This window comes from Platalea leucorodia (assembly GCF_965183815.1).
Source record: "Platalea leucorodia genome assembly, chromosome: Z".
Classification (NCBI taxonomy): domain Eukaryota; kingdom Metazoa; phylum Chordata; class Aves; order Pelecaniformes; family Threskiornithidae; genus Platalea; species Platalea leucorodia.
In genome coordinates, this window is record NC_138858.1 from 43,063,620 (window position 1) to 43,082,336 (window position 18,717).

Here is an 18,717-nt window from a genome sequence, read left to right on the forward strand (position 1 = left end):
TCACGCTTGCGAGCAGCGGAGAATAACACCCTCCCGCTGCCGCCGCTTCCCAGAGCGAAGACTGAGCCCCGCAGGTGAAGCCAGCGGGGAAAAAACTCCTTAAACCACGTCGCGTTGAGCCACCGTAACGCGGCACCGCTCCGCCCGCCCACCCAGGCCACGCCGCGGGGCCCGGCGGCACCGGGCACGGGGGGAGACGGCGGCGCCGGAGGCGTCAAGCGGACGGGGGCCTCACCGCCTCGGCGGCTGCCGGCGGTCAATGGTTCGAAACGGGCCGCTGCGAAGGGAGGCCTGCCCCGGCCCCGCGCAGCCCGGGGAGCCGAGGCGAGGGCAGGAGGGCGCCCGCCCGCCCCGCCAGCCGTTCTCGGGGATCGCCCGTCCCTCGCGGCAGGCACCGCGGCGCGGCTCCCCCGCCCGCCCCCGGCGACAGCGCCGCTCCTTGCGACGAGCCCGCGGAAGGGCCGGGGAACGGCGGCGCGCCCACCGCGGCCCGCGGGGGGTAGCGGCACGCCGCGCCTGTCTCTTTAAGGCGCCGTTGCCCCCTAATTAGCGCGCGTCCCCGGCGGCGCGGGCGGCCGGCGGTGTCCGCGGGCGGGGCGGGAGGCGGGGGCGGGCGCCCCCCGCCGCCCCCCGCTCCCGCCGCGCCACCGCCCCGCGCGCAGGAGGCGGCGGGAGCGGCAGCAGCGGCGGCGGCGGCAGCGACAGCCGACACCGGCCCACGTTACTTTGATTGACGGCTGAACAAATGTTTCCCCTGTTCGAACGCCGGCGCCGCGGAACGGCAGCGATCTCCAGGCTCCACCTCGGGCGGCGGGCAAACAGCGGCGGAGAGGCCGGGGGAAGCCCTCTGATTGGCTGCGGGCCCGCGCGGCGTCAGGCCCCCACGTGGGGTCTGAGCCCGGGGCCGCCCGCCCTCCGCCGGGCCCGTGTGCCCATTTGTCAGCGGCGAAATGATGGGCATTAATACAGAACGGCGATTAATGTGCGGCCGCCGCCGATTGGTCGCCGGCGACGCCCTTCATGGGCGGAGCGGCGGGGAGGGGGTGCCGGGGGGGCGGGCGGCGCCGCGCTGCCCGACGGGAGGAGAAGTCCCGGGCGCGGCGGCGTGCGGGCAGGGCGGGGAGCGGGGCCGCCGGGAGGACTGCGGCTCCCAGGCTGCCCCGCGGGCGGCGGCCTTCCGGCTGCGGTGAATATGTATCAGAATGTTAATGACCAGCCCCTGCTAAATTTGGTCAAAGGAGTCACCTCGCCAGAGCGTGCGGTGGGAGCGGCGCGGAGCGGCGGCGGAGCGGGCCGGGCCGGGCCGGGCAGGGCCGGGCCGGGCCGAGCCACGCCGCTGGGCTGGGCACGGGGCTCGGTCAGCTCCGCGCGGCGCCGTCGCTGCCGCCGCCACTTCCCGGAGTTTCGAAAGGCGAGGAGGGAAAAAAGAGGAAAAAAAAAAAAAAAAAGACATAAATAAAGCAGCCCGGACCGTACCTTCTTCTTCATCTTTCTCGCTCTCTTTTTAATTTTTTTTAATTGCAAAAAAAAAAAAAAATACCAAAAACAACGAGAAAAGAGCGGCCAGCGGCACTAGCGGGGGAGATGCGGTCGGGCCGGTAGGAGCGAGGACCTGCCCGCCACACAAAAGGGCACCGCACCGCACCTCCGCGGCGGCCGCGGGGCAGCCGCCCGCCCGCCCCCGCCGCCCTCCCCGCCGGGGCGCCCCGCTCCGCTCGGCGCCGGGGGCGGGAGAGCCGCCGGCAGCAGTAAAAGTTTGCAGAAGGGGAGAAAACTGCCGGCGGGGATCTCTGGCGGAGCGCGCACCGGCGCCGGCGGAGGGGCTTTCCCCGCCCTCCTCCACCTTCTCCTCCTCCTCCTCCTCCTCCTCCTCCTCGCCCGCCGCCGCACGGGGCTCGCAGCCCGCCGGAGCCCGCGGAGCGGCGGCGCTCGGGAGAGCCGGTCGGCGCCGCCCGCTGACCGCCCCCGGGGGATGTGGCAGCGGCCCCTGCGCGCCGCGGACGCCGCCGTCGCCGCCGCGCCTCGCTGCTGCCGGCGGTGCCCCGCCAGCCCCGGGGCGGCGGGGCCGGGGCGTCCCTGCCCGCCGCGTCCCTGCCCGCCGCCGCCGCCGCCGCGCCTGCAGCCCTGATCCCCGCCGCTCCGGCCGCCGGCGCCCCCCGAAGCGGCGTGGATGATCCGCGACCTGAGCAAGATGTACCCGCAGACCCGGCACCCGGTGAGTGGCGGCGGCGGCCCCGCGGGCAGCGCTCCGGCGCGGGCACCGCGGAGTTGTAGCCATTTTCTTATTGTTGTCCGCCGCGCCGCCGCCGCCGCCCCGGGCCGGGGTTGGCTCCTCCGAGTTGCCCCCGCCCGGTGCGCGGCGGCCCCGGCGCCCGCCCCGCGTCCCGCGGCCGCGGCCGGTGCGGGGGGTCCGAGCGGGGGACGACTCCCCCCGCGGCGGCCCCGCGCCGCCGGCGGCCCCGTCGGGGCAGCAGCCCGGGGCGGGCGGGGGTGCGGGGGGCTGCGCCTCCGCGGAGCCCGGGAGTGAGGGCCGCGGCGGCGGGCGGGGGGCGGCGGCCGGGCGGGGGGAGCCGCGGGCGGGCGAGAGGGGGCGATTAAAAGACCCGCTGTTGCTTGCTTGCAGGCTCCTCACCAGCCAGCGCAGCCCTTTAAATTCACCATTTCCGAGTCCTGCGATCGGATTAAGGAGGAGTTTCAGTTTTTGCAGGCTCAGTACCACAGGTAACGCTGCCTACTTTCCCCGAGCCCCGCGCGGGCTCGCCTCTCGCCGCTTTCCGGGGGCGCCGGGACCCCGCGGCGGAGCCCGGGCGCCGGGCGGACCCAGCCCGGCCGGGCGCTCCTCCGCCGGCCCCTCCGCATCCCGCCGCCGCTCCCGGCCCCTGGGGCGGGGTGCTGGGGGGGGCCCGAGCCGAACGGGCCGAGCGGATTTTCTTGTTTTCCCTGCGCTCCGGGTTGTGGTTGTTGGGGGTTTTTTTGTTTCTTTCTTTCTTTTTTTATTTTTTTTTTTTTTTTTTGGCGGGGGGGGCGGGTGGGGGCTGATGGAAAAATATGCGGCTGGCTGGGCTCGTCCTCTGCTTTTCTTCAAAATGCCGCTCAGGACACGCATCTTGTCTTGGCTCGGCCCCCTCGCGCCTTTCATTGACATGTCAAGTGCTGATAACCTGGAAGTGAGGCATTATCCTTAGGTGGAAGAGCGCCCTGTCCTCAAAGTAACAAGTGACTTCTGGCAGAATTGCTTAGCGGGCTTCTGAAAACAAACAAAAAAACCAGCGGGGGTGTTCGTGTTTACCACGGTATTCCTTAAATTACCTGCAGTATTTTCCTTGCAGTTCTGTCATCACTAACGGCAAAAAAAAAAAAAAAAAAAAAAAAAAAAAAAAGAAAACCTAGCAACTTTTTGCTCCTTGAAGTGGTGATATGTGTTTGATTGCTCTGTGGGTTGAGTGAAAGCAAGAGGTGTTTTTAAAACTCGTTTAAATAAAAACTCCAAAACCCAAATTACGGATTTGTAAGTGGCTTCTCAAGCTTAAGTGTTATAGGTATGAACCCTTCCGTGCTTCTTCTGTGAACCAGTGTTGGGTTATTTTTGTCAGAGAAAAATGCTCTCCTGTGTACTGTATGCAGTTCGCTTAGGACGTGAGGATGTTGCACAGTATCTCTTGAAAGAGGAAAACTACAAACCCCACCCTGAACTCCCAAGCAAGAGCTGGAATGCATCTTTCTATTTGTGTGTTGGAGAAATGCTTGAAAAGGGGAGTAAACTGTGCTCAGAAGAATGTCAGTTTTGTGTTATGAAGTACCCATGCTTTTTCCTTTTTATATCTTGAACAGTTTAAAGCTAGAATGTGAAAAACTGGCCAGTGAGAAGACAGAGATGCAGCGACATTATGTCATGGTAAGCAAGCTGCATAACAAATTCAAAATGTCTATTAGCTTGGTATACTGAGACCGAAATACATTCGGATTGCTGGAGGCGAACAGAAAGATTATAGTAGCGCTGCTGTTGTTGAGGTTGCATCAGTGCTTCCATTGTAAATCCTTAGTTTCAGGGGTTTATAACTTGTTTGCAGCGGTTAGTTTCTGCACGAAACCTGCTTTTTAACCTTTTAAGCGATTGGGGATATTTCTTCCAAATGCTAGCAGATTACTTGTCAGCCCTTTAAAGCCATGTACAACTTTCATAGTGTACCTGGGGATGATGTTTTCACTTTTGCTGACTTCTCCCACCGATCATATCCCTGTAAAACAGTTCGGGATAATTTTTTTTTTTTTTTTTTCCTGTGATGGGAGTAAGCCAAAATTGTACATGTACGCATACAAACCCGAAGCCTGCTTCCTAGAAGAACTGTTGCACATGGGCAGCTGGTTCATTGTTTCACTAAATTCAGAATGGCAGGGATCTCAGCTGTGAAAGGGGTTTCCTCAGTGGTCGTGGTCTGCCTGGTTAAATAACGTGCATAGGAAGACATCTCTAAATACATAGTTGTGTGATGGATCGTGATAACTCCAGAGGAGCTCTTGCTATCTGCTGTCTTGTACATCTATGAAGGATTAGTCGTTTTCCATATGTATGTGACAAATAACGCTCTTGTATTTACAAAAAGAGTAAATAACCTTGAAGAATTCTTAACCAAGAGCACAAGCAAATGTTGAGGCTTGCAGCTGTCTTTTTCATGCCTGATATACCTGTGTCTTGGAGCTTGTTTGGTACTAACATTACACACTGAACTGAGTTCCCCGTGATACTCGGGCACAACAGGACATACTTACGTTGGCGTATCTGCTCTGGCTCTGAATTTCCAAGCTCTTTCATTTTTTGCATCCCTGCAATTTAATTGCGGCTTTTTTGTGTTTTTAATTTAAAATATTGAATAACCGGTCTGTTAGACATTGCTGATTTATATGTGTGTCTGGCTTCAAGCACTTCGGGTGGTTTTTTTTTGACATCTTTTATGTGTGCTAGGGAATAAAATCTTGAGCATTTTCTGTGTGGCTTTTTTTCTGCTTCTAATCTTCAACTCTGGTTGTGATTAGTTTTCGTAATTTTTTTTTGTTGTCTGTTTTTTTCCTTGTTTTATGGCTGTTCTTTGTAAATTTGACACGAAGCAATGTAGGTAAAGCAAAAAAAGCAAAAAAAAAAATGTTGCTGTGAAATACTCTTTCGAATTCCAAGAGCTCTTCAAGGCCAATAAATGTTTCTAGGTCTGTATGTCTTTGTATAGATGATGTTTGAGTCAAAGTGAATTTTGGAATGGCTTTCACAATTGCAAGGTTTAATACAGTCATCTTCTTCTTTCTTAGTATTACGAGATGTCCTATGGGCTGAATATAGAGATGCATAAACAGGTAGGTAGATAATTTGTTTTGTGCAAGAATGCTCTGTGTAATTTCTCCCACCAGTCTTAAACCAGATGTGTATTCTGTGTGACTTGCTTTAATTGCATGCTTGAGTGCATTGGAAATTTTTTTGTACTTAACCTGGCCCTGAAACTTCCATCTTGTATATGGTATATGGGCTCTGCGTAGGTTATGGTCTTGGCTACCAGTTGTGCATTATTCGATTGACTTTCCATGTGCAATCTCTGTACACGCAAGCTGTCCTACGCTGCATGGGGAGAGTGTATGTGAATAGCGATATGGCTATGTGGGTTGTACCTTCAGATCTGTCTGACCTCGAACCTTTGGGGTTTGCTTTTTGGGATGATTACTACATCACGAATGCATATTAGGTGTCAAGGGATTTGTATTTGCGTGTGGAAAAGAGTGTTCTCTTCGGTTAACCTGGACTGCTTTAAGCTGGAGCTACAAAAGCAATTGATGCACAGCCATGTTCCCGTTTCCCTCAGGCTGCTTACTTGGACCTTTGTCCAAAACCAGTGTCTTAGCATCTCAAACACGAGAGAGTAAATGAGCTTTCTGCGAGGATGTTAGCGTGCTCGGTTTTGTGCCTTGAAGTCTAGCACTTAGGCCAAGATTAGCAGATTAGTCAGATGGAGCATGGTAGTGTAAATCAGAGTTTCTTATTCGGTAATGTGTGTTTTTAACCTTCTCTAGAGGAGAATGAATTAAACATCTGACCTCTTTTCCAGTGAGGGAACTTTTTATATGGTGGAGTTCAATACTGACAACTCATTTTAGCAAATGGTTGAGCAATTTGCCAGCGTTGCTGGGGAGTGTAAACTGCAGAAATAAATAAATGGTTGGATGGGAGAAGAAAGACCATCTGAAAATTGGTTTGTACGCATTTCTGTTCAAAGTTAGGGATTTGGAACTTCTCTAGGTTGTGCAAATAGGATTTCTTTATCTTGTTGAAAGCAGGCATGCAAGTCAAATGTTTTTTCATGTTATTTATTATTTATTATATTTTGCATTCCATTAGCATCCCAATGCCACAGTACTGATTAGGGCCATTTGCACTAGATGGCATACAAATACGAAGAGGGTGGGATTTCCTGCCTCAAAGCGTTTTGCATCTGCAGCTCCAAACTTACTGGACCTGGTACATACACGTTGTTTTGCAGACCTATATGTAGACCTGTTGAATTCAGATCTCCTCCTCACAGGTACGGTGAAGACTCAACAAGTGCATTTAACAAATGGTTGAGAGGAAAAGGCTGTGATTGCAGCTGATCAGATTGTACGTACACTGTGAATCTCTGGACCTGATTCAGGTCATGGGTGCTGGTGGGAAGACTGGTCACTGACTCTCAGAGGTGTTGGGTGTGTTCTCAAGTGAATAGCCAGATTGTTTCAGGTCCCATTAAAAAACAAACAAACAAACAAACAATCCCCAACAAAACAAAAAACCCCCCAATCAGTAAAATAGTAGATATGGAAACAATTCACAAAGCCCGGAGTCTTTACAGGCCACCGGCATAGCAAATTCTTAGAGGCCTTTGAAAGTAAGCATTGCAGTCACACTTGTTTATATTTCTAGGTACCCTGTTTTTACAGCAATTAGTGGTATGTAGACTTACACTGACTGCACAAAATTCTGTGGGACAAAATCAGCTTGCAAGTGCAACGTGGAATTAAGTTTTTTTAAGCAGGGGAAAAAAACCCACAGTGAAAGCCCTTTTAATTTCTAAATGCTTTACTTCAGAAATTGTATACAGTTATGGTGATGGAGTTGTCAGTGATATTCTGGAGAAATTAAATACTTAGTTACAACTAAGTGTGGGGATTACAAAGTGCTGGGTTTTAATTAAACACCTTTTTCCGTTACTGTTCAGTCTGTTCAAATTAGTAGTTTAAGTATCGTACTCTCATGCAAAACACTTAAATATTTTGTCAGATGTTGATTCAAATTAGCTGCGGCTAAGAAACTTGTTTGCTGTCATTCTTAAATCTGATATCAATTACATATCTCTCATGTCTCCTATTGCCACAGCTTTTTTTTTTTTTTTTTTTTTTTCCCCCTCTTGCTGCAGCAACTGCAAAATATTTCCCATCTTGCTTTATGATCACAGCGTTAGGGTCCAGTTTCTTATATTATATAGAAAGTGTTGATTGCTTCATTTGATGTGCGCGAAGCTTTTTCAGTCTTCCACCTTAAATTCCCTTCTCTTCCTCTCCCATCTTTGAATTTTACTTGGCTGAAATTGAGCGATTCAACTTTTTTTTTCCTCTCCCCTTTCCCCCCCGCTTCCCCCCCCCACTTTCTAAATTCAATCATATCCAAAATCCTGAGGGCAGTTTATCACATTATGAAATACAGACAGCCCTGCAAACCACCTACTTATTATATTTTCTTTCTTTTTTTCACTTTAGCACAGAGGCATATCTGTCTTTATTTGTTTTTCTGGGCAGACAGCCTTGGTTCCTCTCAGGTTCTTTTCCAGATGTACTCGCTGGATGCCCTTGTAATGGAAAGCAGGCAATAATGCAGTGAAGTTGCCCTTCGGCGTAATTGGGCCTAGTTCTCAAGATCAGGTTAGGCTTATTCACTTATTAGATTTGCGTCTCAAAGGGTTCAAGAGCAGGGCTCCCTGGAGTCCTTGGAAGTACCCTAGTAATTGGTGGCCCTGATATTTGAAACCTTTGTGTATTTTTCTGTTAAAGCTTCTGTTCTTCTTGGCTGCTCCCAGCCACAGAGTATTTATTTTTAGAGAAATTTTTCACTGGAACAGAAAATGATGGCTGTGATGGAGTCATGACTCTGTGACTTAGCAAATTGATAAAAGGATAAATGCGCAGAGAGCAGCGGTAGTGAGTGTGCCTGTGTGTCTGGGGGGGGGAAGAGGGGGGAAGAGCATCTCTTTTCCCACCCCTCGTGTGATGCTCATCATCAGTCATCCTGTGTTGATTTTGATAGAAGACTATTAAAGTGAAACCTATGGGGAATTTGTCATTCTGAAAGGAAAGCTAATGTAATTAGTACCAATTAAAGTACATTTAGTAAATTGGATTTAATCTTAATTAAGCCTGCATAATGTTGCCAATTTTTAACAATTATGTTTGAGAACATAATTAATTTAAATTTTGGTAACTGAGTAAATAGCATTAGACTGGTAGAATTAGTCATTTGTATTTTTTTTTTGTAAAGACAAGTGTGGGGTATGTTGTGACATGTGGTGTTATAGCCTAAAATAGTAAGCTAATTTTTGATATTCTGTTCTAGGATCAATAGAGCTTCAAAATAGACACATTCCAAAAAAAAAAAAAATGCATTGAGTTGTGGGATTTTGGGTCGCAGTATGAACAGATACTTCCCTACAGTTTTAAATTTCAATATTAGCATAAATACGGATGTTTGAGTGTGGTCTGAAGATGCCCATTTCTTTAACATTTGTTTTTAAGAGGCTCAGCGGATAGTTTATGAATGAATAGTTGATGTGCTGCTCTGTGTTTCTAATACGCTGTTGCTACTTGGTGGTGGTGGTCATTTGGTTTAATTTCTGAAATCAGGCTGTTTTAATGTTACCGTAAGCAGTTTATTTAAATTGCTGTAATCAAACATGCTTGCTGAAGATTTTAATTCAGAATTGTAATTATCGCTTAAAATAAGTGTCTGTATTTGGCTACAGACAACAGATATTTGTGAATGGGGCTGATGGAAAGCGTAAATAGGATACAGCATTCACTTTTTACTTCGATTGTGTTTTTTGGAGGTGGCAATATGTAAATTCTGAGTTGCCTGCTTTGGTTAGACCTTCGTCTTTGAACTAATTCACATGCTAGAATGTTGGGTTTCAGCATTTTTGAAAGAAAATTCAGATCTTTTAAGAAGCTGAGTATTAAAAAATAAATGAAATGACTTTTTAAGATCACAGTAAAAAAAAAAAAAATTCAGTCCAATCCATGTAAATTTTATTACAAGACTTGGGCAACAACCATTTGAGTGCTGCTAAAATATTAATTGGATAGAAATGAAAGGGCTCTGCTAGCTGATAGGATATCATAATCATAGCTGCAGTAGTCGATGGTAAATGATGATAAATGGCATTAGGAACCTTTTAGCAAACTGTAATAACTACGAGGAGGGAAGCAGTATGGATTTGCATTATATCTGATACCCTCTAGTACCAAGTGGATTGCCAATACTGCTTGTTTAGCATTTTCTAAGGGCAATAGGATATTGATTTCTGACTTACAAGGAACGGCTCTATTTTCACCATTGAAAAGTATTGCAGGTTGTTAAGAAGAAATTGACTTGAAGAGGCCTGACTGCTGCCCATCATGGAGCAAATAAAGCAAAACTGCCGAAGCATGGTGGAGCAGCGAGATGGGGCCCTCAGCAATTTGTTGCTATTAATTTACCATGCTCGACAGCAAATCAATTGGCATCTACTTCATCTGCTGGAGAAAATGCTGTCCAGGGCAGATAAAAGGCCCTGCGTGGTACAGGGAATAGACTGGATTGGCCAAACGGAGGCTGCAGTTAATGTGTAAATAAGTGAAATCAAGGACACTGTTGCCGAGAAAGCTGTTTTTAATTAGGTTGGGGCTTTATAGTGAGCTATTTAAGAAAGTAGTATGGAGAGTAAGGGGAGATTTATTGCTGACTGAGTTAATATATGGGCTGTACGACATCCCAGCCCTGAGTCTGCTTCCTTCTTAAGCCTTAGTAAATTATTTTGGTAAAGGGGCAAAGATGGGAATCAATTTGTTTAATTTAGGGCAGAGTTTTGACCGTTTTTCATCTTCATGGCCATAAAACGCATATATCACAGAGAACTGGTTTGTATATGCGTTACCTGTGTAATGGAAAATTTTTTTTCTTTTTTTTGGCAATGGTCTGGGCTTGGCATGAATGTATGTGCATGCAAGTGTGCACATTTTTTTTTTAACACAGTCAGTAGTTGAGTGTATATTGTCTTCCGTTTGAAGAATAGCTGGAGAGCCAGCTAAAATTATACCGGCTGAATTTGTTCTCCATTATAAACAGTAGGAAAGATTTAATACAGGCAGTGGGTAGTCAGAACTGAACTGGAAAACTTCAAAATGAGGGAGATTAGAAGTGAAATTTTGAAGACTGCAGCTCACACAGGACTATTAAGGAGGAAGAGAAAAACAAGTGGCTTTTCCATCAAAGTCGCAAAATGTAAAAAATAGGTTGTCAAATCAGTTTGATGAGTGAGGGTTGTTTGTCCCAGTTTTAGGTTATTTAGCCTCTGAAGCCAGCTGAAAAGCTTAAAAGCTTATGGAAAGTTAGAAAATATATTATTCTGCAGGTAAACCAGAAACCTTTTACTTGGTAATAACTGCTAAGTTCTGAAACGGGGTTCTGTGGTTTTTTTTCCTCATGATACGGACATTATACAGCCTTTCTGAGGAGAGGTCCTGTTAGTTACTGGGAAGTTTGCTGTTGCCTCTTGTGTGCGAGTTACTGTTGAAATAACTTTTCCCCCCTGCAACTGCAGAATAGCATGCATGAGGACAAGAACTTCCATTTCACCCTGTTTTTGCCGTTCATAAGCAAAGTAAAGTGGTGTTTTCCCCCACTTGTTTTGGCAATTCAGACAGATGCTTAAGACACAGGAAGTAGCACAAAACATGCTGAGCAAACTTTTAAATTAAGACATACGCTCTGTTTTTACTGGCAAAAGGCTGTGCTCTACAGTGCTTAAACATAAAAGCATTTTTCTGTCTTTGAAAGATGCTAATTGCTGTGACGCTGCCTTACTGACTGTGTTAGTTTATGGGCCCACTTGTAGTTACAGAGGGGGCTGGTGGTGACCCTGTGGTTAGGGTTGCCTAACACCTTCCCCTATAAAAAAATTCTTGCAAGAAAATTTTTTTTTTTCTTTTTTTAATACAAGAAACTCCATCACCTGTGGTGTTTGCAGTAAGGGACACCATTCTAGCAAGAACCCCCAGCCCCTTTTGGGCAGCGGTGGGGGAGAAGGAAGGCAGAGGGAGAGGTGATGCGGCCCTCCGTCTGCGACGGGAGACCCCCTCCTGCCTGGCACCACCGCAGGCTCTTTGGGTCAGCCAGCGAGGCTGGAAACACGACTCTGGCATCAGGTTCCTGCTGAACAGTCAGAACTTGCTACCCGCCAGGAGAGGGAAGCTTTGTCACCATTGTGTATACAATAACTTTTGCACCGTTTTGTGTGGTGAGATTTGCCTTCCTTTTGGGAGCAAAAAAAGAGCCGAGGTCGTTCAGCACAGGAAAAAACATTAATTAGCAGATAGGTTTCAAAGTGAGGTATCGGGATGCTGGGATGCCCAAGCTTTACAGCATTTGTGTAAGCTTGATCCTGCCCCATTGTGTATGTGCATCGTGGTGCAGTTTTTAGTTATACACTCGCTGATCTCATTACCAGTTTTCCTAAAGGACCTCTTTCAGTGCACAAAATAGACATTAGGAAAGTAGAATTAAGGCTGCAGAGGCGATTGTAAATCTGGCTTGAAAATGTTTGGCTGCTTGGCTCGGCAACGGAAATAACTTTAAACATAACGATTCAGGCATGTGAAATAACTGCAATTGTAAGCTCCTCAAGGCAGGGATTCTGATTTTGGTTTATGTTACAAAAAGTGAAGGGGGTGCTCACACAGGTCAATCACAGTGTATAGCATGGGCTTGGTGCATTAAAGCCAGGAGACAGATTTTATGACTCAACACCAAGGCTGTCAAACGTTGAGAAATCAGAGTTATCAATCTGGTCTCACTTTTTTTTTTTTTTTTTTTTTTTTTTTTTAATGAGAAGATATGATGTACTATTTGTGGACGTAGTAGAGAACCGGGTTTATCACGGACGTGAGCCAGTTTGTGAACAGTGCAGTTATGATTGTTGCAGAAGTCACTTCTTTTGCTGTCTGCAGATTGAGCACATACGTTGCCAGTGACTTTCAGAAAACCTATTTAGCCACAAGGAACAGTGGGAGCAGAACAAAGATGATAATGTGAAACACAGGGTGTATAAACCAGTACTTGCATTAACTAACAGATGACAATATACTTGAAGCCAAACCTATCTATACTCAAGAAATGCTATTCTATGAAAAAAAATTGAATGTTTGAGTTAAAAATCAGTCTTTATTATAAAATATAAAAATCAAAGTGGTTTTAAGAATACCTCTTCATGTCTCTGTTTATCTGTATGTTTTTGCGGGTTTTGTCTTGGTTCAAGATGATGTTTTTACAGTTGCACTAGTACCTTGAAGTATTTCTTCTGCAAATTTTTTTCCTTGATATTGTTTATCTTAGTGGTGGCACAAACCCTGTAGTTCAGTGTAGCAGGAAGCGTTTTGGCACAATGTCAAAAGCAGGTGTCCGTAACCATTTTTTTTAAAATAATGTTTTTTAAATATAACTGAAATATGTCACAAATAGTAAACAGAACCCTAAATAGGGATTTCTTGCCTGCGTGGATAGGATTTAGGCATAAGGAACCATCTTTCATAGGCCAGGACAGGTACGTAATACTCTGGTATTGAACACTGTGGTGTTATGGCTAAGACGTTTAAATGTGCAGATGTCAGGCAAGTCGAAGTTATAGTCCCCACAGTAAACTTGAACTGGTCTCTTTATGGTTATGTATTTGTAAGGTATGCTGTATTGCCAACTCCAAATGTTAAATCATGCCAGCCCCCAGAAAATCATGAGATTGGCTTAAAATTAATCATGAGATAAAAATAATAAATTTGGGGTTCTTTTTATTTTCTTTCTAATTTTAAGCTGTCAAACTGCACTTGGCTCATGCATCCTAGTTTTTCCTCCAGCATTCTTCCATAATTGTTTTTTGCAAGTAAGGAGTGAAACGTCCCAAGGTTCACAATAAAGTCAAGGGAGCTGGGTATGAGATACAGCTGGCAACTTCTGTCATAATTTCCTATTCTCAGAAAATGTGTGAGGTGTACTCTCCTAACAAAAAATAATACCAAATTAAAAATATATACATATTCTTTCTGGAATTGCTTGTTAAGTTTTTGTGGATTATATATCATAAGATGGCACAGATATGCTGGTGGCAATTCCTCTTTCTGTGTTAGAAGGTGAGGTAACACAGGACATAGTTTTGAGTCGAGGTCTTCTAACTTGGCCTCTCTCTTTTGGTCTGCTTAAATGGCTTCTCTGCAGGATCTTACACTGCGAGAGGTTTCTGATATTTGCTGGATGAGTTTCAGCTTCTTCAAAGGAGAAAAACCTTTCACTGTGTTACGTTTGGGAAGTGGAACACTGGCAATGAGAATATGTGCTTTTCTTCTTTCTTGTGTTTGCTTAAAAATCTCAGCAGAGCATCTCACAGTTGAGCAGAAGTCAAAATCTGTCCCCTTCATGCTGTAAAGAATCTGCATAACAATAGGTCCTGCCACTAGATTTTGTTTGGCATGTGTCGTGTACTGTGCACATGTTGTGTATGATCACCGAGAGCATTTAATTTTTAAAAAAGCTGCTCTTTCCTCCATCTTAAATATAATGTCTGCTTACGTGCCCGGCTTCTCTTAGTGTCTCGGTGATTTGGAAAATCTGCAAATGTAAAAAACTCCCTCTGACCCCGTCCTGGGTAGCCGGTGATGGAGTGGCATTGTATAGCGGGCATGGTGAGGCTGCTGCTAAGATATCACCTGGGTTTCAATTACAGGCATAGCCAGTGATGCAGGTTTACTATGGCAGAGGTGTACTTCGGAAAGCAAAGGGGCCCCTTTCCCCTTGTCTTTTCTGACTTTGATTCCAAAATCAACAAATCAAAACACAGCAGGGCCAGAACATGCTCGCTGGAAATACTTAATAAAACATTGTGATACTTGTAGGGAGTGACAGCAAATGCCATTGAAATTTAACTCTGACAATTTTGAACCCAAGAACGACAGCAAGTAGGTCTAGCCTGGGTCCATTGTGTCCTCAAGGCAGAGAGCTTCCTCAAAACTCATTACAGGGTGTCCGTGAAGTTACAGCGACAGACGCAGCAGGGGATGAGGGAGGAGGAGGTGACCTGAAGCCCACTGCCCACTGAGCTGGCACAGCAAGGTGATCCTCGGGTCCCCCCTTGCAGGGGATGGGAGGAGGCTTGCCTGATGGTGCATGGACTGTCACTGTTTGGAAAGTCTGGGTCGCAGGATGTTCTTCTTGACAGTTGCTCAATGGCTGAAGCTGTCATTTACCACGTTAACGTGACAGCATTATTTAAAATTAATAATAAGGCAAATTGGAGTGAATTTTTAGCTGGGGGTCGAAGGAGAAGGTGGCATTGTGATCACTTATGTTCTCTTGTGTCTCTTTGCTTCTCAGCAGGAGAGGTGGAACTTCGTTTTTGCTCATTCTTTATAACACAGATAGCTAACTGAGGGCTTCTAGGTTAACATATTTGGATATCCAGTTAACCTACCTATCTTAGTAACTCCTGTTTGGTGGTCCAGCAATTACTCCTATTTAGCATTTGATTCAGATTTTACGTTTTAAAACCATGGGGAGAGTTGAGCAATCATTGAGGGAACTTTTTATTCTGGACAACCGCTTTCCCCATTTCTAACCTTTCACAGGTATAAGGAATTTTCAGCCATGCCTCATAGTTGAAACACTTCTGGACTTTGTTTTGAAAACACAGTGGTGTTTTCCTGTTAAGCTTTCCTAGTAATAAATGTGAGGGAGACAAAATAATGGAGTGCTGCCCAACTAATGGTTGGGGAAGGGGACATATTTGGACCTGGCAATGCTTGTCCACGTGTTTTCATGAAAGCCGGTTCACTGACGGCTGTGCAGGGCTGGGTTTCTGTCAGCAGCTCTGGCGGTGTCTCTGACCCTGTTCCTGCCTGCCTTAGGAGATCCCGCCTTGGGTCTGAGGTGGACGAACCACCGTCTGGCTGCTGGACAGCCGAGTAGCCAGTGGCAGTGTGGACTCCGTGTGGTCAATTGAATCCAGCAGCTGAGCCAAGCTATGTTGTGGTTTTGGGTTTGAGAGGGATGCGGGGCTCCGCTGTACTTTTATGGCGGCTGCAGGATGAAGGTGTGTGAGTTCAGTACTCATCCTTTCTGAGGCACCGTGGGTCTGCAGAGAAAAGTCAGCGTTGATATCTGTTCTGTTTCCTGCTCTGGGTACCTGCAGATGCCTACCCAGGGGCTTGACTGCCTCGGATCTGGGAAAGAGGCCTTTTTTAATTTAAAGCATGTGACAAATTAGCAGTTGTGGTTTCTCTGACTGTGAGCTCGCGCTCTGCAGCACTTGGAAAGTCTCTTAACATTTCTGTGCCTCTGTCTTCCTTTCTGACATGGCGATGATATTTACATGACGGGGAGTGATGTAAGATTTAATTTGTTAACGTCCATTATTAGATGAGAGGCTCTAGAGAATCATAGAATATTGAATGAATACGCATTTGCTGTGGAGGGAAGAGGACTCCTTCCAAACCCCTGTCCACTATGTAACGAAGTCCAGCAAGTGCCTTAACTGCTGTGGGATTTCCTTTGTCCTTATGCCACAGAGGTTACCAGGAGGTAATGCTAAAGATACTTGAGCTGTCCTCCTGCCTGCTACTCTGTTAATTGTATTTGGAGATAAACGTTGGAAATAAGGGGGGCTGATCTTGTGATAACATTTGGAGAAGGAAAGCAAAGAGAATAAGGCCAAAGCTGGCCAAAATGGTTATGCTGGATTTTTGGTTTGAGGCAGAAAACAAGGAACAATTGGAGGAGGCTCGTTAATTGGTTTTCTTCTCACGTCTCCTATTTCCCTGCAGTACCATTCACTCTGTATGACAACCATCCACTTTCACAGTGCCCCGTTTGAAAGATGGCACTGTGCTGATGTGTAAAAGAGAGTCAGCTACAACACCACTACTGTCTGCTTTCTGTAATTTTATAAAGCATGTGACTAGATACAAAGTAGGTGCCTCTTCTTAAAATATCAGTCCATAGTGTTTGAATAACACAAGAAGATTGGAAAGACTTGGTGAATAAAATACACCCCGTATGCTTGTGTCAGCGTGTTAACAAAGGATAGATTGTTTATTCTTATACTCAATTTAACCAGTAGGCTTTCTGTCCTAATTGCAAAAAGCTGTTGCAGTCTGAGCACATTGCTTATTTACGATTTTTATCAGTACTTCATAATTTCTGGGGATGAACTGTATGTTTTCTCTCTCAGTCTCTTGTCCTAAACAGCAACAACTACAACAACAACAAAATCCAGGCATTGCTGAGAGTCTCTTGCTTATTTGTTGCTCTAAAACATTATTGGTGGAAGAGACACCGACTTCCCCAAACATTAAAGGACTTACGTCTGAGTCGCTTGTTACGTATTTGTCCATAAGTAAGTATGGAGGTGTTAATCTTGAAAAGTAAATTGCATGTGAACTCTTGGTTTAATTCATTCAAGAGTGACGTCCTGCTTCCTTTGTATGTCTCTGCTTCCATGAGCTTCTAGAGATGGCTGTTAAGGAAACTAAAGCTAATAATGTGTCTTATATGTGGACAACATGAGGAGAAAGACATTTTCCATGCACCTCTACGAGACACTTAGTTCTTTTCCCCCTCACAACTTTCTGTGGTTTGTCTCTACAGACTGCTGACACCAAAACATGCATCCTGTTTCACTTGTTGGCAGCTTAAGAAAAAGTCTTACAATTCTGTGCCTGTGGCATGCTGGAAATTTCTGGGGAATGGTTTGTTTCTGGCATTTTTTCTAAAACCACATTTGACTGAGGATAACAATTGTTCCTGTTCTTAGGTTTGATCATGTAGATAGAAATGTAAAGACCAAGAGCACCACAAGGTTGTACAAGAAGAGAGCCCCGACAAGCATACATGTGGGGTGTTGTTTTTTTTTTTTCTCAGGTTGTAGGTTTCTGCTTGAAGATGAGTTTTCCAACATGTATACAAGATGCTTTTCAAACTAACATTAGCACCCTTGTTATTACACACTTTCAAAACCTACCTTTGTAGAAAGACATAAGACTACCCTTTGCAGATACAAACATCCAGCTTCTTTGCATATGCAAGATTTTTTCTCAAATATGTCTTCAGCCAAATGGACATACAGGCCTTGTGAATGTATGAAATGATGGTATTTTGTCCTTTGTTTAGTTGCTATTTAGTTAGCTCTGTTTTCTGCCTGGAACTCAGGTGTGTATTTCTTCTAAAGCGTTGATTTTTAACAAGTCTTTTTGTGTGCGTGAGGAGAATCTTGGGATAATCTTAGTTTACACATTTTCAAAGAAAAACGCCGCTGTAAGTATGCACTGTATTAAGGGTCATGAGGTTTGTTTAAGCCTGCAACAGAACCTGGAGAGCCTGAAAATCTGTAGACACAGGAAATACCTCTCCATATTAATGTGAAGCAAAGCAGGAAGCTCCCAGGTGGATAAGATGCAGCCGCCAGCCAGGGTCTGGGGCTTAGGGGGATCCAGGTGAAAGTTTCTGGACTGTGCTGCCAAGGGCTTCCTGTGATATCTTGGACAAGCGACTTTGACTGCTGTCTGCAGGGAGACGGGAGCGATGCTGCGGGCGCTTCTGCACCACTGGGCTGCAGGGCCAGCTGAATGAGGGCAAAGCAATGCTTGTGGTGCGTGGGGCGAGTTAAGCAATTCAGCATGGAGCCAAAGAAATCCAGCACGTAGAGAGGGTAACTCATAGGGAAATGTTGAGGTCAGGGGTGTGTCTTCAATCTCTCGCTGCTTGAAGACTGAGACACCAAAGTTGGTGCTGCCAGGACATGCTGCCTTGGCTTGGTAGTCTTAAAATCACTTTCTGAAGAGTGGCGCCTAAACTTCATTTTAAAGTGTAAGCGTAGTGTGGATTTTTCTTAAACAAAACAAACAAACAAAAAAGCTGGAGGAGGCAACACTTGGTTCCTCTTAGTTCAGCTACTTTTCTGTCTGCTAGCGAGACCCATGTTTCTCCTCTCCCAGGAGAATGACTGGGATATCCAGCAGAAAGCTGTCTGGTTTGCATGGGATCCTTAATGGTTCAGTAGAGCTGAAAGAGGAGAGATACATGCTGTGCTGTTGCCCTGGAAGGACTCTGGCCAGCTGGAAGGAGTTGTGCTGCGTTCCAGTTCCTGCCCCAAACCTGTTTACATGTTTTAGCCCATGGTGGTTTTTCATGTACGATGATTCTGAGCAGGAACTGGAAACAGGACTTTCCTTCTCCGATGGAAGAATTGGCAGTGTTTCCTTCCCAGAGTTCACAGAAACCTATTAGACAGGGTGTTCTCCTAGGAGGTGGGAAGGAGAAGTAAAGAAAGAAGTAAAGTCATTTATATAATGCTCTGATTAAACTCTTTAACCACTAAGCTCTTCCATAGAAGTCTATCTGTTCTCCACCCTCTTTTTTTT

General features: G+C 46.3%; 1 protein-coding gene across 7 annotated transcripts in view; it reads left to right on the forward strand.

The window, feature by feature from the left end:
- Nucleotides 1–2,108: 2,108 nt before the first annotated feature.
- LOC309602798 (transducin-like enhancer protein 4) overlaps nt 2,109–18,717 on the forward strand; it is a 99,922-nt gene continuing 83,313 nt past the window's right edge. For 5 of the 7 annotated variants that reach the window (XM_082336749.1, XM_082336751.1, XM_082336750.1 and 2 more), the window contains exons 1-4: nt 2,109–2,215; nt 2,624–2,721; nt 3,832–3,895; nt 5,302–5,346. In XM_082336749.1, the coding sequence (XP_082192875.1) occupies nt 2,171–2,215; nt 2,624–2,721; nt 3,832–3,895; nt 5,302–5,346 (252 nt within the window). In that variant the 5' untranslated portion in view covers nt 2,109–2,170. Of the gene's footprint in view, nt 2,216–2,623; nt 2,722–3,831; nt 3,896–5,301; nt 5,347–18,717 lie in introns of those variants that run through there. The other 2 variants (XM_082336754.1, XM_082336755.1) reach the window with 2 other exon arrangements.